The sequence below is a fragment of the Coturnix japonica genome, chromosome 21 (genome assembly GCF_054131305.1).
Source record: "Coturnix japonica strain WE chromosome 21, WE-NBRP24, whole genome shotgun sequence".
Lineage (NCBI taxonomy): Eukaryota > Metazoa > Chordata > Aves > Galliformes > Phasianidae > Coturnix > Coturnix japonica.
In genome coordinates, this window is record NC_140683.1 from 9,036,092 (window position 1) to 9,058,745 (window position 22,654).

General features: G+C 50.8%; 1 protein-coding gene across 2 annotated transcripts in view; it reads left to right on the forward strand.

Annotated features, from left to right (window-relative positions):
* The window catches only part of ASTN2 (astrotactin 2), a 231,119-nt gene that overhangs the window by 47,689 nt on the left and 160,776 nt on the right, over positions 1-22,654 (forward strand). For both annotated transcript variants that reach the window (XM_015878748.3, XM_015878749.3), the window contains exons 3-5: positions 1,294-1,678; positions 10,278-10,427; positions 15,616-15,723. In XM_015878748.3, the coding sequence (XP_015734234.2) occupies positions 1,294-1,678; positions 10,278-10,427; positions 15,616-15,723 (643 nt within the window). The remainder of the gene's footprint in view (positions 1-1,293; positions 1,679-10,277; positions 10,428-15,615; positions 15,724-22,654) is intronic.

Consider the following 22,654-nt stretch of genomic DNA (forward strand, 5'->3'; position numbering starts at 1 on the left):
AGAATATGCATGTTCACAGCTCACAGGATTAAAGGCCCATGTTCTTATCACTGCAGAACAGAGTATTATAAATCCAGCCTTAGCATACCAAATCCCCTCGCGGCTCGGCCATTGTTTGGGAATATTAAAAAGCTCTGAGACAGAAATAATCAGTTTCCGAATGACACATTGTCAAATAAAACATTTCTCATATTATCCCTTCCTTCCCCTTTCTCTCTCCCGCTCCCTCAGTTGGATAATTTAACATGAAAAATAGATTAAAATGAGGCTGGCTTGAATGCCTCCTAAGTTTGACTTTTCTTTCCCCAGGAAGCTCTCCCTGCGTGTGCACAGCACTCCAACAAGCGGCTGTGATGCGGGGTCAGGGATGTGGGGAGCACATGAAACTGAGCTGCTGCTGAATGCCGGCGGTTGGCACAGCTCCTGGGCACATGAACCTGACCCAGAGCCACCCAGCGTGCAACAGGGCCGTGAGGCTGAGAGTAGGGCAGCAAGTGGTGGGGCCCTGCTCCATCCTATGTGCAAACTGAATTGGGAAAGTCAAGCTGAGCAATGTCATCCTGAATCTTCCAACCAGGCTCCCATTAGTGTCAATTAGTGGAGAGATGAGAAGGCAGAGGGCAGGGCAGCAGGCTCCTCCTGCAGTACTGCCCACTCCACACCCTGCCCCATCCACAGCACACTCACTTCCCATGCCGCCTCTTTACAGATGATCTTCTCTCTGCACGGCGCAGTGCTTTGTATTGTGTGCAGAAGAAATATTTGCACGTCTTCACGCTGCTCTTGCATGCTCTGTAAGGTTCCCAGCTATGGCATTCTCTGTGCCAAACAGATGCTTGCCTGCCCCAGCTGCTACATGTCACGCTGCAAAGCACCAATTGCTCACACTGCTCCTGATTTATGTGCTTTGCTCATCTGCTGTGGGGTGAAATTGCTTCGGTGCTGCAGAGATATGGAAGGGCCCAAGGTGGGTGAATGCACAGCTCCTGCTTGTTGTTTCCTAAGCAGTGAGATGCAGATGGGAGATCCTTTCCCATATCCTTGGGCAGGGCAGGCTGACTTGGTATCCATTCACATTGCCTGATAGGACCAAAGGGATGAGGACAGAAGGAGTGGGCAAAGCTGAGCTGGAGAAGTCACTGGGGTGCTAAGGACCTCATCCAGGACTCCATCCAGAGCACAGGGAGGGCTGTGTTGATTACAAGGTTATGTGTAAGAGGGGAGCAAGCGCTGGTGGTTGCTACTCCTCACCCATCCCTATGTCTGCTGATGTGTCTCTTTGCTGTCCCACAGGGTGGGCTGATTGCCCTGCTCCTGCTCCTCTTGGTCTTCACAGTGGCCCTGTACGCCCAGCGACGATGGCACAAGCGCCGCCGCATCCCACAGAAGAGCGCCAGCACTGAAGCCACCCACGAGATCCACTACATCCCCTCGGTGCTGCTGGGCCCCCAGGCCAGAGAGAGCTTCCGTAACTCACGCCTGCAGGCCCACAACTCGGTCATTGGTGTGCCCATCCGTGAGACCCCCATCCTGGATGACTACGAGGATGAGGAAGAGGAGGACACGCCGCAGAGGGCAGAGCCCAGCAGCAGGGAGGATGAGTTTGGCAGCCAGGTGACACGAACACTGGAGAGCCTGGGCCGGGGTGGGGAGGAGAAGCCTGACTACGAGAAGAAAGGTTGGTGGCTGTTCTGCCTGGTCTTCCCCTCACCCTGTGCCCTAAGAGTGTCTGAGCTGTGTGGGGCTTCCTGAGGAAGAGGTCCTGGATCTGCTGTTTTGTCCTGAGATTTCATCTTCCAGCTGATTCCATAGAACCATAGAATGGTTGGGTTGGAAGGGACCTTACAGCCCCCCAGCCCCATTCCTGCACCCCAACTTAGGCTGCCCAAGGGCCCTATCTACAGCCTTGGGCACATCCAGGGATGGGCACCCACAGCTCTGAGCAGCAGTTCTGGGGCCTCACTGCAGAGCATTGCACAGGGCAGAACTGTCAGTCCTACTACTCCAGCAGTGCTGATGTGCATTTGTTCCTATTTAGTCTGTGCCCCAGGCTCCTGAGTAGGTTGGGAATGTTGGGATCCCTGCTGACTTCTTGCTGTGGGTGAGCACTGGCACATGGGCATCAATCAGCCTGGGCTTTATTCTCTAGGTGGCAGAAATGCTCATTGCCTCGCTGTCAGGTAGTGCATCAATTCCAGCACAGAACACATCAGTGGGGCCCCACTGAGCAATGCTGCTCCTCAGAGAGCTGTACTGCAACGCTGTGTTTTCCAGGGGCTCCAAAACATTGTGATTTATTCTATGAGCCATCAGACAATGATCCTGGAGTTCTTAGGGTGCTGGGTTGGGTTGGAGCTCAGGTCCCTTCAGGTTTCCCCCCAGGTAAGGCAGCGTGGTGCTGGGGTTGGGTGCAGCAGGACAGGGAGCTGTGTGCCAGTGGGCTCCTATTGCCTGGAGAAGAGCAGTGCTTTCCCCAGCATGTCTGGGCTAATGCACATTTGATTGCCTGCTTTTTTAAGGTCTGTCTCTGGGAAAGTGTATTGCCCGCCTCTGCTTATTGAAATATCATTAGAAGCAGTTTGATGTAGTTAACCTGCGACGTGGTGAAATGCATTGGAATAAACAAAAGCGGAGCGCGTTGGTGCTAATTGCTGAGCGACTGCAGCAGGACTGGGGATGGGCATGGGGAAGGGGTTCTGCTTCCTGCTCATTGCATGCATCCATCCTTGGAAGCGTGTCCTGCTCCTTTGCTGTCCCCATTGGGTGGCAGGGATGGGGACAGGGACCCCAGGGCTTGGCTCATAGGAAACAACTCCACACGCTTGGCATTGGAGGCTGTTCTTTCCAGCCATAAAGTGCTCTTTGCCCTTCCTCTTCCAGGCAGAGCTGTTACAGCAGTGATGGTTATCATTGCTCCAGCAACCCAGGGGTTCTCCTGCTGTCCCCATGCACTGCTTGGAGCATCCCCATTGGCGTCCTCCTTTGTGGCTCTCATCAGTTCATGGGGTTAAGAGGAGCTCCCCCAACCCTCTGCATGGTGAGAGCGAACAAATGAAGGCCTTCATGTACTGTAACTGAGCAGCCTCTTTTATTCTTTCATATTCTCTTCTTTGTTTTGCTTTTCTATAAATTATTTAGAGTTGTGTGAGTGGGGGAGACAGCAGTAACTGCATTTCAGTGCTCTTCAAAACATAATAGTAAACAAGATCTAGGGCAGAATATTAAACTATCTCAGGGTTTCGGGAACTGGCAATAACGTAATTCTTGTGCTGAATGCAGAAGCCCCAAACCAGGGCTGAGGGCAGGGACAATCTGCAGCTATGGGTGCAGTTGGGCTTCCCTAGGGATGCCCAGGTTGGACGTTGCAGATAACACGTGCCCAGCGATCCGCAGGGGAAAATCAGGGCTGTTGAGGCACAGTTTCACAGGTGGCTTTGAGATGGATGTGGCAAGGGAATCCCAGCTGGGGCCTGGCTCTGGGCTGCGTTTGTATGGGCGCAGCAGGTTTGGCTGCGGAGCTGTGCCTGTGAGCCTGGCAGTGCCCAAGGGAGAAGCTGCGTGTGGTGCGTAACGTGGTGATAAGACATCAGCTGGGACTTGTCAGCAGGCTCCAAATGCTATCATTGCTGGGACTGTCACCAAAGACTCTTTCAAGTGTCAGTTCCCAACATTAATTACCAGGGATGGCAAATGCAATGAAGATGGAGTGCTTTGGCTCACCCTCACCTGCCTGTGCCGCTCACTTCTCCCACGTGCCGGGCAGTGATTGATTTGCAGGTGCTGGTTCTTTCCATCCATTGGGATTCCTGCATGCTGTGAGCTGTGGGCTCAGTTGCCTTTGCCACGCAGAGGAGTGCTGTGCTCTCAGTTGGATGGACAACTTTGTGTTGTTACAGCCCTGCAGAATAGGGGGGGGGGAGCACCCAGTGGATCTGCAGCACGGATATCTGCTGTGCCAAGCGTGGGTGCACCCGGTGCAAACACACAGCACCAAATGTCCCCCTGCCTGCTCAGGCGATGCGCTGCAGCTGGCGCGGTGCAAACAAACATGGGAGCAGTGTGCTGAATAATGACATCTAGCAACAAGCGTGTAGCAGTGATAAAGTTAATGAAATTACAGGTTCTGACCTGATACCAGGCTCTGCAGCGGGTTGATAAACAGCGGGGCAAAGATGAGATGTTTATTTCTCCCCAGCTGCAGCCTGTAATCTGGATGCTCTGCACGGGGACATTAACATTATTTGCTGTTATGCAAAATCAGTTTTGATTTGGGGGAAAAAAGGAAAAAAAAAAAAAAAGAAAAAGAGAAAGAAAAATTCCCCCAACTGCCTGGGAAATGGAAAATGGACAGCATTAGAATTGCAGTAGGAGCACAAAGTGACCTCGTGACATTGCACAGAGCCCTGATGAATTTAGACAGAAGAAAAATCTAAGGCAGTTTAGGAAGAGGGAAAGTAGTTTTTTTTTATTAACGTATTGAAATGAGAGAGAGAGAGGAGGCAATAGGCAGCTCTAATGAGCTGAAAGGAGGCCTGTGTGCTGGCATGGAAAGGGAGCTTTGAGGTCTCCCTGCAGTTTTGGGGTTGTCTGTGGCAATTTGAGGATGGAACCGAGTGATCTTTGAGGTCTTTTCCAATCCAAGGCGTTCTATGATTCTGTGAATTAGAAAATTTCCTTGTGGTTTGTGCCTCATGGATAACATGTGTCCAAACCCATGTGTCCAAAGCCCCATGTGGATGAAGCACTCTGCGGTGAATGGCAGTGAATGAACATGGATAGAGCCCAGCAAGTGTGGCTGTGGGGCTGACCTGGGTTCCATGGGGAGGGAAGCCAGTGATGGGCCATGGAGAGCAGACTTTGCTCTACCAGGCAAATCAGCTGTAGGGCTCTGCGAGTTATGGCACTACCAGAGGCTTCCTGAGCCTTCAATGAATAAAATGATGGCTTATCATTAGCTGGAGCTGGGAACAAAATGGGACAGTACATCAGGCTGGCATCTGATGCGTCCTGGGGCTCAGCCTTCTTTTCAGTGACCTAATGGGATCATGACCCTCTCTGTATTTGATCAGCTTTTCCCAGATCTAATCCCCGCCAGCTCCATGCGTAATTGACAGAGACCTTTGACAAATACATATTCACGCAGGCTGCGTGGCCGTGGCGCAGAGGGTTTTCTGCACTCTGCTCATTCCTGGCTGCAAAAAAAACCCCACTGCAAATTCTAGTTCTGAGAAACTCAGAATATATGGGACGCAACAGGGTGGGAAATGGATCAGCTTCAAAGATGGGTTCTTCCCACCATGGCTCACCCCAGGGATAGCTGTGTTCCGTGCCTGCTGTGTGCCTGTGTGCTCAGGGATGGGGCAGCTCGATGATAGAAGGCTCCCAGGATGAGTTTCCTCGCACAGTGTTGTTTTTCCACCCCTCCCTTTGCTGTCGCTTTATCCCACTGGCTGATTTTATGAGACAGAGGAGGGAAGAAGCAGATGGAAAATCAGCTTCTTGATGGCACTGTGGGGAACGGAAGAGGAAAAGGGGTGTTTTAATATTCCAACACTTTGCTGAGCATCCCAGAGGGACGGTGGCTTCGTGACATCTGTATCACACCGTTGTGACATCCCATACCCACAGCCACCAAGTGCAAAGGGAAGGGCCCTTGGGGATCCCCTCTGCTGGCTTGTGGTCCCCCAGCTCTTCAGCTTGAGGTTTATGTTGGTTTTATGTTGGTTTTATGGGGCTGTCTCAGCCCCTCAGTGCTGCTGGAGATGTTGTGACAGCTTTGTGTGCAGGAGCCCTGAATTCCCCAGGTGTCCAAAGTGCTTTTCATCCAGGCAAAATCACCAGCGTGCAGAAGATGAGCTGTGAAGTTCTGGCTGTCCAAGGAAAACAAGCCATCAAGAACTATATTTCTATAAATGCCAGGCTTGCGTGGTTCATCACTTTATGCATAACTATGAATGTTTGATAACATGCTGCATTATTAAAGGTGTAGCTGGGTTGTAGGCCAGTTGTTGACCAGGATAAGTTTCAAGAAGATTGTTTTTTGCCTTGCCTGGTGCAAAACATAAAAAGTAATGTGGTGGCTTTTTGTTGTCTTTGAGACCTGAACATCCTCCCCTCTGGGGCTTTCTGTGCTGGGTCTGCCCCATGGTGTGCTGTGTCTGCATTGCTGGGAGTTGGGATCTGTCCCCAGCGCTGTTCTTCCATCTGTAACATGGTGTTGGCGTAGAAAAGCTCAGCTCAGTTTGGAGTGGACCCACGCCTGCTACCCATGGCCTGAGATCCCCAATGTTCCCCTTCCTCCTGCCCTGGATCTGAGCTAGTGGCTTCCTTGGGCAGCTGGGGATGAGCTTCATCTTGCTCTTGGTTTTGCATTAATTTAGGGAGCTGGAGGGAGGAAGGAGGGCTGCTGGAGTTCAGTGTGCTCAGCACTGTCAGCTCTCCCTCCTGCCATGCAACATTAACCTGGGCTGCTTCGTGTATCCATTAGCACCAAATGGGGAAGCTTCCTCCAGAGTGTTTTTATTTAACTTTTCAATTATTTTATAACTTGAAGAGTATTAGCTGCTGCTGAGGGTCTGCCCATCTTCCTGTTCCTCTCTCTGCTCGCTGCATAAGCTAAGAAGTTATGGTGTCTCATAAAATAGGGAAGTGAAGGGTTTTATTAGGCTGGGAAGGAGAGCACCTGGTGGCCTGGATCTTCTCAGTGCTGGGGCAGAGAGAGCTGGAGCAGGGTTGGAAGGGCAGCATCCTTTTTACCAAGGGCTTTTCTTTGCTGTGGTTCCATCAGGAGGAGAAATGGGCTAAGGGGATGTACGCTGTGTTAGTGGCAGGGGAGGGCTGTGCTCAAAAAGCCTTTGCCCCATAGGAAGAGCTGAGGATTTCCTATGGAAAAGCAGCCTTTGGGGAGGTCAGGGGTAGGCTGAGACGGTGGTTCTATAGAAGACGGAGCTGGGGCTGTTGGACCGTGGCACACGAGCTTTGATCTTTCACAATGTGTTTATAATTATACTGCATTATCTTAATTACCAAAATGGGAAGTCAGGAGCGTGACGAGGGGAAGGGAAAGGCAGAAGGAAGAAATGCAGGGAAAGCAAGGGGTGACAAATAACTCGCAGCCTCTGTCGATGGGGCTGCTGGTTGTGGTCGGAGCTGGGAGTGATGCTATTAATACCACGCTTATTCATTTCATATAATAATAATAAAAAAACAGGGAGCTCTTTGCAATTACCCGATTCCAAATGAAATTAACATTCCGTGGCATTTCCCAGTAAACGGTTAGTTTGCACACATGAGTGGAGGCAATTAGCTGGCAAGTGATTGAGCGCCGTGACTGGAGAGAGGATGAGGAGGGTCAGGGCATTGGGTGCTGGGGAGGGAATGTGTTTTTTCTTACCATCAGGTTGTTTTTAAAGTCTGCCTTTCCCCTATACATCACAGGCTCCTCCAGTTTTGGCTTTTCCAAAGGAAAAGGAGCATTGAGTTGAACCTCCAGACATGTGTAGGAGTCACAGCTTTCCAGCAGGTAAAGCAGGTTCCAAACCCAAAGGTCTGTGGGGTGCTGCCTTGTGCCCACTGTGGGACCATGATGGGCAGCTCTGCTCCCATCCCCACACATCCCCCCTCCCCAGGCTGCATTAACGACCGACGGAGACTTTTCTCCAGATTTGCTGAACTACTGAAAACTTGTGATCATATCAGGACTCCTTCCTGCCTCGTACCAGATAAGGACAGTGCTGGCTCAGAGCCCGGAGCTGAGGGTGGCAGGGAGTGGGGTAGGGAAGCATCAGCTCATGAATATATGAAGGAGGAAAGTACATTTGTTCGGTTTCCTTCAAAGGAGACATCTCGGAGGAAGTTTTATCTCTTCTTCTGCCTCCTTCCCCCTCCAATTTGCAATTACAATTAGGGTTTTGTGGTTTTATTTTTTTCTTACGTATAAAAAATCTATTTTTATAGCTAGAGATTTATTAGTGGATATAATGATCTATTAGTGTATGTTAATGTATATTAGAGAAGAGGAGATGGGTGCATCACAGGAGCTGCTCGGTCCCCTGAAATAAAACTCTGTGCTATCTGGCTGTGTTTTCTTCCCAATCAGGGTAGAACGGTTGTACAAATCTCCCACCTTCATCACACAGGCTATGGCATAATTACCCAATTTTATGCTTGTAAAGCTCTCTGCTTCCTGGAGCTCAGTACCTTGAGGGTGGCACTGTTGAAAATCAGTCCACATCCCAGTTTCAGAACAAACACTGCTGCTTATTTCATGCTTCGGAAAACAACAAACACCTGTTATGTAAAGCTGGTGAGAAAGCAGGGTTTCCACCATTCAAAGAACTTCCAGTGTTGTGAAATTGATGCCTATCCCAAAAAGAATAGGAAGGCTGATATTTTAAAATGCTTTGTGGAATAGAAGTCTCCAAAAGGTCGACCCCCAACCATTCAAGTAAGTGTATGGAAACTCAGAGAGTTCATAGAATGATGGAATCATAGAATGGCCTGGGATGAAAAGGACCACAATGATCATCTAGTTTCAACCCCCTGCTATGTGAAGGGTTGCCAACCACCTGACCGGGCTGCCCAGAGCTTTGAGTTGGTTTGCACAGAGTAATTATGACAATATTAAAGTGTTGTAGGAATCTGACACATAAATACACAGCGTGTGATGGCCATAAAGGTGCATTGGGATTTCAGAGACAGCATTGAGGGAGAGCACCCTGCTCTGTGCATGGCAAAAGAGGGCTGTATTGGGAATAGTGGAGACGCTGGTGAGAGGGGAGGAGCTGCTTTTGGAGTGGGGTTTGCTCTGGGATGAGTCTGCTTTGCACACACGGCCACAGGACCAGCAGAAATGCATGCAGAAGTCAGGATGAATGAGGATGCAAAAAGACCTCGACCTCGATTTCTAATTACGTCCAAATGTTTCTGTTTAATCCCTAATTGAGTTTGATGTGCTGCTGGGAAATGTTGCGATCGCAGCATCACGGTGCGCTCAGCTGTGCTGCTCTGGAGCTGCTCTGTGCATTGCTCTGCATGGAGCATTCCAACCAATTGTTTTGTGGGAGATGTGCAAACGGATAGGGGAGCCATAAGGAGAGCAAATGGCTTTCAAAATAGCGTATGGGGGTGGACAGGAAGGAGGTGTGCAATGGGAAGGCGTAATGTGCTTCACAAAGGTACGGTGACCTTCAGCTGTGTCCTTAAATCACTGACGGGGCTGGAAGCTGATTTGGAGGAGGTTGGGAGCCTCGTGCTTCCTCTGTGTGAGCATAGTGGGGGGGGTGACTTTGTGCTGTCATGGCGTTTTAGGATGGGGTGAGATGGAGATGGTGGTGGAGCTGTGCCAAAGCCGGGGTGGATCTCACCACCACCTCTGCTTGGCTTCAGAAACGCCCCACATGGCGATGAAAATGTGAGCTCAATGAATTCATCCCAATTGTCCTGATGAATTCATCTCCTTTACCTTGGAAACCAAGGCAGGAGGGAAGGTGGACTGGGAAGCTGTGCTCAATGAGAGGGCAGTTGGCTGGTGAGCAAAGCTGCATCCTCAGCACTTGGGGAGGAGGAGTGCTGGCACTTTGTGCTGCCACTGCATGGTTGGGGCTCTCCCTCCTTGCTGGTTTCTCTGTCCCCTTATTTAAGCTCATGTAGGATTTCAAACTGAACAGGGAATATCTATGGCCGCAAATGGGCACAGATGTGCTGTGGGCAGGGGGAGCTCTGGGAGCTGATCTGAGGCTCCAGGACTCTCCTGATGGAGGCAGAGGTCATGCTCCACTAATGAGTTTATTCAAGCTGCTGACAGAGGCCAAGCTATTTGTTAAACCTGGGTGACCTCTGTGGCCTTCTGGAGGGCAGACCTTTTGATCCCAAATTTCATCTTTGCCATTTGCAAACATATTCATTGTTTCTGCCTGCTGTGTGGGTGGACAGCAGGTTTCATAGGGCAGCTCTGTTTGGAGTTATTCTTTTTGGCATTACTGTGTGGTGGGGCAGAACCAACCCTCACCTGACCCTCCCCTGATGCAACTCCATGCTGTCTCCTCAAGCTCTGTTGCTGTCATAAGAGAGCAAAGATCAGCTATGCCCCTCTGTTCCCCTGTGAGGAGATACAGGATGCCATGAGGGGCTGCAGGATGCCATGATGAGCTATTGGATGCCATGGTTGCTTGCTGCAGTCTCCTGTTCCCCTGTCCAAACAAACCCAGGCACTTCAGCTTCTCCTCACACCTCTCCTCCAAACCCTTCTAACTGCTCTCCCTTTGCTGGCATTGCAGCTCCCGAGGTGACTCAGGAGACGGTGGAGTCCCTGATGCAGAAGTTCAAGGAGAGTTTCCGCACCAACACTCCCATCGAGATCGGGCAGCTCCAACCAGCCCTGCGCAGCACTTCTGTAGGGAGACGCAAACGCCGGAGCCGACCCCGAGGTAGGATGGTGTTTGGATGTGGTCATGGCTGTAGGGTTGGCCATGACTGTAGGGTTGGCCATGGCTGTGGGGTTGGCCATGGCTGTGGGGTTGGCCATGGCTGTGGGGTTGGCCATGACTGTAGGGTTGGCCATGGCTGTGGGGATGGCCATGGCTGTGGGGTTGGCCATGGCTGTGGGGTTGGCCATGGGTGAGGGCATGGCAGAGCAGTGAGCCTCACATGGAGATGGATCTCTTCTTTTATGGGGGGGGGGGGTGAGCAGATGTGTCTGCCCAGCACTCTGTGGGAAGCTGGGCAGGAAATACTGTGCTTTCTGTTTACTATTGGGTTTGTTTTTCATTTATTTATGAGTCTGAAATGTGATCTTTTATTCTGGATGCATTTTGCTGCGATACAGGCCTGGAGAGGGCCTTTTTTTTTTTTCTTTTTTTTTTCTTTATAGCTCTGTCCATAAATTATTCACTCAGTGTGAAGAAAATGTTCTGACTCTTTAACTGGTTTAAATTATTTGGTATGTTTTCTAGTCGTTATTCAAATCCGTGTAGCTGGGTTTTAGTGTGGCCGAGGGGGGAAGCTTTGGGGTCCACAGTGACTGCCTGCTAAAATATCCCTGATTTCCTGCTCCAAATTCTTTGTTGCTGTAGATTTGATTTTTCTTTCGCTTTAAACCACATTGTAGGCATTTTGGTCACTAATAGAACAGCTGGATTCATCCTTTCAGCTGAACTCAGGAGGAGCTGTGATGTCTGCTACAGGAGCACAGCCACAAGGCAGCTGCCAGTGTGGTGCTGCAGCACCCATCCATGGGGGGTCTCTTCCATCTCCCCTCACTGAGCCGATGCTCCTCCATACAAGCCCTCTGCTCCATGTCCACTTGTGCCTCAGGGTGTGGGAGGACGTCTTCTGGATGTCCTCCAAATGGTCTCCAGGGCAGGAGGTGGCCTAGAAGGTCCCCAAAGCCCCAAGTCAGGAGGATGTCTTTTGGACATCCTTTAGAAGGCTCCCAGGAGCACATTTGAGTGAGACCTATGTTATGCAAACCAAGGCAGCTCCAGCAAAGAGCTCCCCACGGCCCCATCCTCTCCTTTTTGCTCCTGTTTCTATTCCTCTCTGCCCTGAGGGCGGTGTCTGGTCACTGCTCTGGGCTGGGAGTGTGGGTTTTACAGCCCACATTTAATTGTCCCTGAGGCCGTGAGTGGTTGGAGCGCTCCCGAGCATTAAGGTTAAATGATGATATCACAACTTACGATGTTTGCATTTTACATCCAATTGCAAACACAAACCCTTCGCCTCATTAATCCTTTGCAATCCGTTTTGGGTTCTTTTTTTTTTTTCTTCCTCCCTCTAAATGAAATTGTCCGTTTGGGATGCATTTATTTCCCTCTAACAGCCACATGACAGTTCTGCTGATGGAGTTTGCATCCAACTTTGTTACTGGGTAGTGACAAGTTGGCCTGACGGATGCGTGTGTGTAATTATTTTCTTGCAGTTCGATTTAATTAATGCTTAACCTCATCAGAGTCCTACAGCTGGAGGGCTCCCTCTGCAAGAACTGCTCGCAGCCAAAGGATTTTCTCCCTTGCAGAAAGGCTCCAAAAGGGCCCTGAGTGCATCACGGCAAGAAGGGAGGACTGAACCAAACCACAGCAGAAAACAAACAGCCCCAAAGCTCAGCCCTACAGAAACAAATCTCGGCTAAGCTCTTCCTTGCTACGTGTCCCCACACTAAGTGCATTTAAACTGCTGCCTATTGCTTGTCATTAAATCTGACTCTGCGCTAAGTGTTTCTAACAGCTCTGGGAAAGGTCATATTTTGCCGAGAAGATGTGCTTTTATATATATAAAAAAAAGAAAAGCACCAACCTTCTCCATTTACAGTACCACATAACTTTTTTGAGTGTAATGCCTTTCTCGTACCAACTTTCTCCCCAGATGCTTTTATTGAGTGGAATGTGTTTAAGCTTTATAAATAATACAGGGAGAGAGGATGGTGTGGGTGCAGGTGATGGTGGGCTTCACATTGCTGGGGATACAACAGGAGCCCTCTACATACCAGGATGGGAGCACACTGTGCTGCATGCCCATTGCCGTGCTGCTTGTCCCTGTGCCCCCCAGGGCCAGGCTGTCCCCAGGGCTACCCCAGGAGCAGCAGCCAGGCTGGGTGCTCAGAGCAGAGGGCTGGAGGTGGCCCTGGGGAGGTGGGTACGCTCTGAGAGGGGTCTGGTGCCCTCTCCTGGGGCAGGAGCTTAAAAGCACCCTGTCTGCCGGTGGTGTGTTGGTAAAAGTCATCTTTGTGTTTGTAAGAAGTACCCAGATGCAGCAGTGGAGTGAGGTTGGTGGCTGAGTTCCGTAGGTGCTTTGCTCTTTTAAAGTAAATGTGTGATTAATGGACTGTTCAACCTGAGGCTTGATTTAGTGTAGGTGAAGGTTGTGTCTTAATGCATTTTAGAAGTCACCACTGTGCCATAATCGACCAAAAGTTACAGACCCCAGAACAGCAGCTTGGCCAGACTGTCCCATTGCTGCTCTCCTCCCTTCTAAACTCATCCCATGTTTTGTGGCTCACTCAGGGCATTTACCTCAACCAGGTCACAGCATCACATCCTGCTCCTGCCGGGTGCTCCTGATGGAAGCAGAATGCAGTGGTCCCATCTCAGCCGAGCAAGTGTTGCCGTGCTGTGAGGTTTGGGGTCTTGGCAACTCCTGACAGCAGTCCTAAAAGGAAAATTCCAGATCATCTGTCTCCCTTACCCACCCAACAGCTTCGTGTGCAGTCACAACAGAGGGGCTGTGGGGACATTGCCACCTCTCTGAGCTGCCAGGTGGGCTTTGTGGGACCATCTGGAGCCCTAGGACCTGTGCACATGTCCTTGGCCACCTCAAATCCCCAAATCACAGGGCTTACACAACCCCAGCTGGGCTGCAATGCACGCACCTGTTAATGATAGGATCTTTAATTATGTGATCGTGGGACGTGTTTGCCTTGGATCCCTGCCTTGCTCCCATCTAAATGAACATCGGACTGAAAGCCCGCATCAGCACATGCTGCCCAGCGTGGGTCTGAGCTGCAGCTGTTTGAGGGGATTAATGAGTTTGTCAATCTGCAAACAGGATTAGCACCGGGAGCACCTTATTGAGATGTCTGGCAAGTGCTGCTGGGCAATGTGAGCACCTTTCTGCCGTCCTTTGGGGCTGGCTTCATCCGTGGGTGCTGGGGTACATCAGCACTGGAGTTTGGGAGTTGTTTGCTATCAAAGTCTTGTAGGTTTTGTGGGTTTCTTATTATTTTTGCATGTGTTTTGCAAAGTAATTGTGTTGTCAGCTCCCATTTGCTAAAAGTTTCAGTGCAGTGCTGCAGCACTCCTGTAGAGCTGGCGTTGCGCTGTGCCAGCACAGCTCTGCTGCTGCAGTACTGCTGCAGGGGGGTTGTGTCTGTGCCACGTTACCTCCACCCAGCCCTTCATTCTGCTTTGGGATTGGGGTGGTGATCAGGGTCTCCTCCATCCCTATACCCTGAAAACCATCACCAAGATGAATCCTGGTGCCCGCAGCAGCTGGGGGGATAAAAGCATCCTTGCCCTGATAAATTGGAGCAGACATTTCCACCACGGGCTGGGGAACTGCACTGGGTCCCCACCTCCTGTACTTTGGCATCCCGCACGGTTCTGGGTAATCAGAAAATGCAATATTGCTGTCACCAGTTCTCCGAAGACATCCAGCCTGAGTAATGTAACATGTCAGCACCATCCATCACGGCAACGCGGGCAGCAAGCAAACACGGGGCAGCTGGTGGCCGGGATTTGGGCTGGCACGGGGCTGGGCCAAGCTGAACCTGGTCCTCTGCCCTGCAGAAAAATATGGGGTTTTGCTCTGTGGCTTTTATGCAGTAAGGCAGCACTGCTCCAGCCATCCCTGCTGCCCTGCCAACACTGCTGCTAGTTGCCAGCCCTGCGGTTTGCAGCTTGTGTGGTGGGATGGAGGGGACCCTCAGATCCCAGGCTTGGGGGTCTGGAGGCACAGCTGTGAGTGGGGTCCCAGCCTCACTGCGACCAGCCTCAGTTCTCTTGTCAGCTCTGTGCTGCATTAATGCCCTCCTGCTGCTTTCTAGGACCCTAATAGAAATATCTCGGTAACACCAGGTAATTAATGGTCACACTTAAGGGCCCTAAATCACACCTGGTAGTAAAGCAGCAAACACCAGGCAGCGTTTAAAGCAGCGTGAATCACCTCAGAGCCCTTCATTCCCATTTCTTCTCAGTGCCTCTTATCCTGGGCACTGCCTGGCTCCAGACCTGGGAGCTGCAGCTGGGGATGCTCTGGGTACAGCACATCCCCTGCTCCATCCCACAGAGCTCTGGGTCTGAAGGCTTTTCCACCCACCTCTCATCCCAGTGATGGAGAATTCCCAGGGCAGGAGGCAGCACTTTCATTTTCTGTTCCCCTGCCAAGAATCTGTGCTGCTGCCTTAGAATAAAGGATTTTTTAAAAACAGTAAAATATTTTAATGGCGGTTTAAAGGCCCCACTGTCAACCTCCAGGGGCCTCTTTGCTTGAAACTTTGTTAGGATTTCAGGCCTCCTGCCAGAGCTGCTTCTCATCTGTCTGTCCCTCTGTGTCACAAGGAGGTGACACACAGAGGTGTCTGTGACTCCCATATCCCCACTGTGTGTGGGAAGCAGGTGGAACTGGGTGCTTGGGAGCCAACCCTGCACTCAGTGCTCCTGAATGCTCCTGAGTGCAGGATCTGCTCTTTTATTTCTGCTGCTATTCCTGTGCATTGAGCCCCTGAGATTCACTGTGCTGCACTGCGTGGGTGTCTCTGGGAGGAGCAGCTCCTGGGTGTGGAGGTTTTCCTTGTTATATCCATTGCAATTGTCTCATTGCAGCAAGAACATCGTGAGCGTTTGCTCGTGCTGCAATTAGGTATTGGCAGAATCATGAGTGGCCAAAGTGCCTGGCCACATCTGGAGGCTTCAAGTCTCCAATGAAGGCAGTGAGGCCCTGGCACTGCTGCCCAGAGCTGTGGGTGCCCCATCCCCGGAGGTACCCAAGGCCATGGATGGAGCCCTGGGCAGCCTGAGCTGGTGGGAGGCAATAATCCCACTGGTTGGGGCTGGGGGTGTTTTGAGGTCCCTTCTGACACAATCATTGTGTGCTTCTCTGATCTTTTCTTCTCTGTCACTTCAGGTGGCATCGGCTTTGGTCGCGCCAAAGGGAACTCTGGCTCAGAGGCAGATGATGAAACCCAGCTCACCTTTTACACCGAGCAGTACCGGAGCAGGAGGCGAAGCAAAGGTAAGAAAGAAGCAGCCACTTGTGCTGCACATGGGTAGAAGAGATAAAAGGGGCTGAACACCTTGGCTGCACCCTTGGGTAATGCATGATTGCAGGTAAGGGCAACAGTAGTTCATATAGGGAGAGCATCCTGTGATGCAGTGTTTCTGTGATGCTGTGTGGTGCAGGAGCTGCTGATAGCATTACCCAGTGATATTGTTGAAGTTCATAGCTTGTTAGTTTCTGGTGTCAGTTATCTACTATAGCTGGCCAGATGGTTGCTTCCAAGCCCCATTTCCCCATGGGGAATGGCTGGGGATGCTTCCTCCACAAAGCTCCACTGGGAAGCAATTTCAGAACTGTGTTGTGGATCTGCTCCCTCTGCTTTCCATGTTGGAGCAGAGAGCAGCACACCAGAGTGCCCAGCACAGCACACACCTCCTTTTGTTTCAGTGATGAGGCACTGGGATAAATGCTTGCAACGTGTTGATTTGAATGTGAAATTACCTCAGCACCTGTGATCAATCAGCTCATTGATTGCATGCTGGAATAAATGTATGCACACGTGGATGTATTGTGTGTGTTCCTGCTGAAAGGTGGGAATTCCATCTTTTCCTGTGTGTTTTAGAGCCATGGGAAATTCCCACTGGGTTTAAAAGGAGCTTTGGAAGAAAGGCCAGGAGAGAAATGAAGGCTGAGTTACACTGCAGTGCTAATGCAGCTGGATTAAGAGTAAAATGGTTTCTTGGTGCCTGTTCTTGAAAATAAGGAAGAAATGGCTTGTGTGGCACACGGTGACAGCAGAAATAGTGCTGCAATTCAATGGCACAAGGGGGAAAAGTTCCATAGTCCTTTGTTCCGTGAGTTACAGTGCAGTGCTGGGCTGTGTGTGAGCCCACAGGTACTTTGGGAAAGTTGCTGAAGTTGGGTTTTCTCTCTTGTTTTGTTGGGAAGGGGATCATTGTGTGCGAGCGAGGGGGAAAGATGTGTTTGAAGGGAAAGCAAATAAAGGCTGGCTTTCCTGCTGCCTCTGCACCATCCCCATTGGGCCGAGTGCTCCATCAGTCTCTTGAAACCCCCTGTAGCTATTGCAGAGACATCTGAGGTGTGTTTGTTTGGGTTGTTTGTTTATGCTTCCTTTACAGCAAGGAGAAGGGAACAGATAAACAGGAAGAATGCTTTATTTTCCTTTGAATACAGCCTTGTTCACCTGAGCGACTTTGATGGCTGAGTTAGAAGGGAATTCAGGAGGCAGAGCTGGCTGTTAGATCTGTGTTAGGGATTGAGTGATGTTGCAGAAAGCAGCTTTGTTTGTGTTTGGTAATGGCTAAACAAGGGAATTGTCTAGCGTAAAGTCCCCATTGTATTTTCCTTCCTGTCTAGCTAAATTTTGCCGTCACTTCGTCCTTGAAAGGAATTTTCCATTATACTTTCATTGACTTCTCTCTCCCTTGTGGAAGGAAAGCAGTAGCTTAGTGGGAAGTCACAGCACCGAACTCATAATTACAAGTTCAGAAAGATCCATAATTGGACAAGATCATAATTCTAATAGAGGACGCATGGTCAGATATGGTTCATTCATATGGCGATGTTCCCCTATCGATTCTGCGATGGTTGTGTGTCACTGATGATGCTGCAAATAGTTATTGGGTCCGAGGAGAGAAATTCCTTGTGACTCCTCTCCTTAATTTTGCAGATTTGAGCTCAATTACCAATGCTGTCATTGATCCCAGACGGCGTGATGGGAAGTTTCTGCTCCGTGCTGTGCAGGTTGGCTCTGAGTTTGTGCCGCCCCAAAGCAAGCGGTTAAATGGTCGTAGGCTTAATTTGTCTGCTGCAGAAGAAAAGCTGCGGGTTTCATGGGGCCCAGGGGTGTGCTTGACAAGGTAAATGAGCGGGACGTTCCCATAGGTAAATGCTGAAGGAGGGCAAGTGTGCTGCTGTGTGAGCTGTCGGCCTGCTTGGTATCTCCACAGCAGCAGCCACTGACATTTGCTTTTCAGTATGGGAATGCATAGAGGAGCAGTGCTGAGGCTGACTGGAGGGACCCCAGCTCCATCCCAGCACAGAGAGTTGCAGCGGGTTCAGCAGCTGCAGTGCATGAAGGGCTCCATCTGAGGCCATCATACAGCAGCACTGAAGTCTCCAAGAGAGCCCACCTACTTGCAGAGATGCTATCCCACGTCCTTAGATGCCCATCATGAGAGGTATCAGACCTCGATGCATGTTCAGTTCCTCCCTTCTCCAGAGTGGCATGGGCTGTGTTCAGCCAGATCCTGCTGCTGGGTTTGAGAGGAAAAGATTAGTAGCAAAAAGCAAAGCGGAGAAATGGAGCCTGGTGCACAAATCCTTCCTGCATGGTGCACAGCTCCTGCTCCATCCCCACTGCAAAAAACATCCAGCACTGAGCTGCACAGATCCCAAGGGGACGAGCCCCCTGGGTCACTTTGCCTTGAGCTGCAGCCTGGTGCAAGAGGAAAGATCCCAATGAATTCCTATGCATTGCTGTCAGCTGGATGCTACTTCGATGTCCCTGGAGAGCTCCTTGGTGCTGCAGGGATGTGGGATTTAGGGATTAAAGGATGAAGGGATGTGGGATGCAGGCATTGCAGGATGTATTGTGTATTGTGGTGTGGGTTGCCCTTGGGTGAGGTCTCCCTGAACAAGGCATCCAACTGTTTCCATAGCACACGGCGCTGTGGAAAATTAGCACAAATTAGCAGAGCCCAATTATGCACCTTGGATTGGTGTCAGACGCGTGTGCGCACGCATGTGTGTGCCTTGCTGGCTGGCAAAGTCTTCTGAGGGCTGTTAGAGAAATGAGAAGCCGAGCTTTGATCTGCCTCTGTATTTGGTGTTTAAAACAAGGCCTTTTATAAGCGAATATTAGGTATTCGGAGTCTGTTACATACGAGGAAGCTTCTCTTTGATCCTCTCCTGTCTCCAGAGGCGGCAGACACTTATTATTTCATGGGGAACTAAATGAAATGCAGAATGAAATTTGAGTAGTGCTCTCGGTGTGTGCCGGCCCCAGTGGGGCTGAGCCGTGGTGGTGGGGCAGCGTGTCACCGTGTCACCATGTCACCATACTGTTGGTCTCCATGTGCTGCATCCCTGCTCCGTGCCATTACAGTGGTGCAGGTCCTTACCTCTGGAACACCAGTGTGCATCCCCCACCCCACGCACAGCCCCACATAGTGATCCTGCCCTGCTCACAGCCCTACTTGATGCCTCCTGCCCCATGCTCAACTCCACACTGGACACAGCTGCAGGCTGCTGTGACTTCCCCTCCTCCTCAGCTACGGGAGCTGTGCTGTGGATGCCACTTTTCCAGCAAGCTAATGAGCGCGGTGCTTTTTGCATGATGGCTTATTTTGCGGAGAGAGCTCACATGCCTCCCATCAGCAGATAAACCCCCAGCCCCTCATTCTTCCCTGCTCGGTGGCATCCAGAAGCCGTGCTGGAGCAGCTCAGGGGAGAAGACCCACTGCAGGAAGCAGCTGCAAAGCGAGGGGCCGGCAATTAGAGCGGTCGCAGTGCACAGCAACCACAGGCGCTTTAACTTCCGCAGACTGCGCCGCAGATAACACAGTTACAGCCGCTCCCGGAGGCAGCACGAGCCTCCTCATTTATTTATTTATTTTTGATGGTATCTGATGCAGCCTCCGCCGGTAATTGAGTGTTTTGAGAGTGAAAAATTATCTCCCCCAGCTCGGCCCTTATCTTGACAGCAAAGCAGGGCTTTTAATTTAATTTTGTTCCAAGCACGCGGGTAACAAATTTCACTAATCGCTGCGCTGTCGCCCTCCGCATGGTAACAAGGCTCTGCTCCCCAGGTAGTCCAGTGGGGTGGAGGGGGATGGCACATGGTGAGCTGCTTCTCACTCTGCCCATGCTGAGATTTATCCCTTCTTGGAGCAACGAGTGTGCTGGAGGGCAGAGTGGGAAAGGAAACAGAGACACGGCCATGGCCCGACCCATTGGGAGCTCCCGCAGAGCAGGGATTCCTGTTGTGCGTCTCCTTTGGAAATAGAAAGAAAAGTGGTTGTTTGGGGTGGTTTGCGTTGGAGCAGCCCAGCTTGGCTGAGCATCACCCCATGTGCACTGTGATCCCATCTCAGCTTGCTGGCAGCAATCCTCCCAGGGCTGTGACATGGCATGAGCTATTGAGTAGATCGTAATTACTTTATTTTTCCCTTTTTCCTGTAGGAAATACGTTTTCATAGTGCTGGATTGAGCATTGCTTGCCCTCCTCCTTGCAGTGAAGCTTCCCGCTCAGATTTGCGTTTGTGCTCAAATAGTGTAGAACTGGGACTGGAGTTGAAAACAAAGCACAAAAACGAGACCTTAATTCCGAGCGAAATGTTTCCATTGATTTGCATGAAAGAAAATTCCAGTGCAGACAATCTCTGGCGTTCTGCATGTAACTGCTTCTTTAATGTGATTTTATCTCAACTGATTCTGCACTGAGAACATGAAAGCAAAGCTGACTTCATTGCCTTTAATTGTCCATGATCTGAGAAATGCGAGAGAAGTGGCAGCACTGGAGAACAAATGGGGCTGCAGGAATTCTCCCCTACATGGGGAGCCTGGCCCCTCTGGGACCCCACAAACCCTCAGTCTGGGCTGCCTCTCTCCTTTCTCTTTCTTTCTCTTCTGCTGTCCCATTCCATGCCAGCCTGCAAGGCTCCCTTTTGCCCTTTTCTTCCCCCTTCCTCCTCTTTCTCCACACCAAAATGTGCTCTTGACGTCTCACTGCAAGCTGCAGGCTCTGCATTTTAGACTGAAGCGGGAGCACTGCTGGAAATGGCATAAACACAAAGCAAATGCATGAATACGAAACAAACACTTTTATTCAGCACAGGGGCAATAACACTCCAGAAGCACATCAGCAGCTGCAGCACTGCTGGGGTGAGCAGGAGCTGGGGTGCAGGCTCAGCCATGGGCCCAGGACTTCACAGTCCCCATCCACCCAGCCTCAACCTCCCCTCATTTCCTTCCCTGTCCCTAAAACCCTGGTTTGCTTTTCTTGCAGCCCCCTATGCTTGGCTGATTGCCAGTGGGTAATTCATAAGTGTTAATAGCATTAATCTGATTCAGCGTGTTCTTTGCAAGATGAAATTCTCTCTAAATTCAGATGCGTCTGATCTCCCCCATCTGCTGCTGACACTGGTTGGGAACCGTAATGCAGTGATGTGCATCCCCTGCTGGATGCAGGCACTGGGGCAGAGTGGTCCCTGCAGGGGGGGCTGGGGGAAGAGGTGCATCCCGAGGGACCCGGTATGGGGCAGAGGTGTGGGGCAGGGAGATGGGAATGGAGTGTGGGGCTCTGTATGCTGACAGCAGCCTGCCAGCACTGCCGCTAATCTTGATTGGTATTTGATTTGATTTAACATGATCTCCCGCTTGTAAAACACCTTGAGATGTTTCTGTGTGTGAGGCTGTCCTGGAAACGCTGTTGTAGTGTATTAATGAGCCTCTGCTGGAACATAAAGAAGCATCATTAGGAGTGCTGAACTCGTCTGACGTGCAAAAAGCAGCGCGCAGCATGGGCACGCCTTACATGGAGCCCTGTGCTCGGGCTGCCTGCAGCTGGGCTGCTACTGGTAGTGCCAGGATGGGCTCGGGGATGTGGTGGGTGCTGGGATGCAGTGGGCACTCAGGATGCAGTGGGCACTCAGGATGCAGAGGGCACTAAGGTGCAGAGGTCACTGGGGTGCAGTGGGCACTCAGTATGCAGCAGACACTGAGGCACAGTGGGCAGTGGGATGTAGTGGCTCCTGGCACGTAGCTTGGCATACCCGTGCTGGCAGCAGTGCTGTGTGTTACTAAGCAGTCGCAGCACTTGCTGTGCTTCCCCTATCCTTGTCTTTCTCAGGTGGCAGAAATGCATTTTAATATCCGAGTAGCCTCAGAGTGTGCTGTATTATGCTGTTATCATGGGGGGGCGGAGAAGATTGCGAAGCACTTGGCGTTTCACACCCACATGTGGCGAACACTCTGGGCTGTGTGCTGATAAAGGTGGGGTAATTAAGGTTTATTTTTTTTTATAGACTAATCTCCCAAGTATGTATTTATGAGCCTGATTTAGAAACATCGTATTACCGAGAGCACGGGGTGTTTGTGTTGCTTGTAAATCCATACGTGGTCTGAGCTTACCTTTCTTTTTTTTTACCTTTCTTGGATTTAAGCAGTGCTTCCACTGTCAGACAGTAACAAGCCTGGAGTTTCGCTGTACCTTCCCCCCACCTTGTTCTTTAGATGAGCAAGGGACAGTGTACAAAGCAGTGAGTAATTAACTGCATGAGCAAATGATGTTTTGTAGGAGGCACAGTGTGTTTGGAGGGGCTGCTTGCAGAGTGCTTTACACCGGTGGCTTTGAATTTATCTTCATCGTGCAGGAGGTGTGCAGTGTTCAGGGGATGGGGTGCATTGCAAGCACCAGCACAGCTCCCTTTTCTTTCCTACTTCTCCTTTGCACAGTATGGCAAGTCAATTCTCCTCATGTGATAGGATGTGATTCCTCCTGCCCACCCTCCTGGGGCATCCCCCTCTGGTGCAGGCACTGCTGGTTGTTGGGCTCCTGGAGCTGCCCTCATTGCTTTCTCCCCCTACAAGTTAGGCTACATCCAAGGCTGAGCTCTGCTGGAATCACCCAAGGCACGGCAGAAAGCTGATTAATTAAAAATAAGGAGGGAGCATCTCAGGATAGCAAGGATTTGCTGGGAATCTGGGGAGCAAGCTTGGGTTCAGCTGTGCCCAGACAAAGTGCAGCAGTCATGTGCACTGCGGGTTTCAGGGTCTCCCGAGTCCCATCCTCCACCTGGGGAGGTTGTGCATTCCCTTCCACACCTTCTCCTGTAGCTCACGGCTGATACCAGCCTGTTCAGTGGAAGTACGTTTGCAAATCTGCAATTTAAACACTTTCCTGGAAGCCCAGAGATCACAGTGG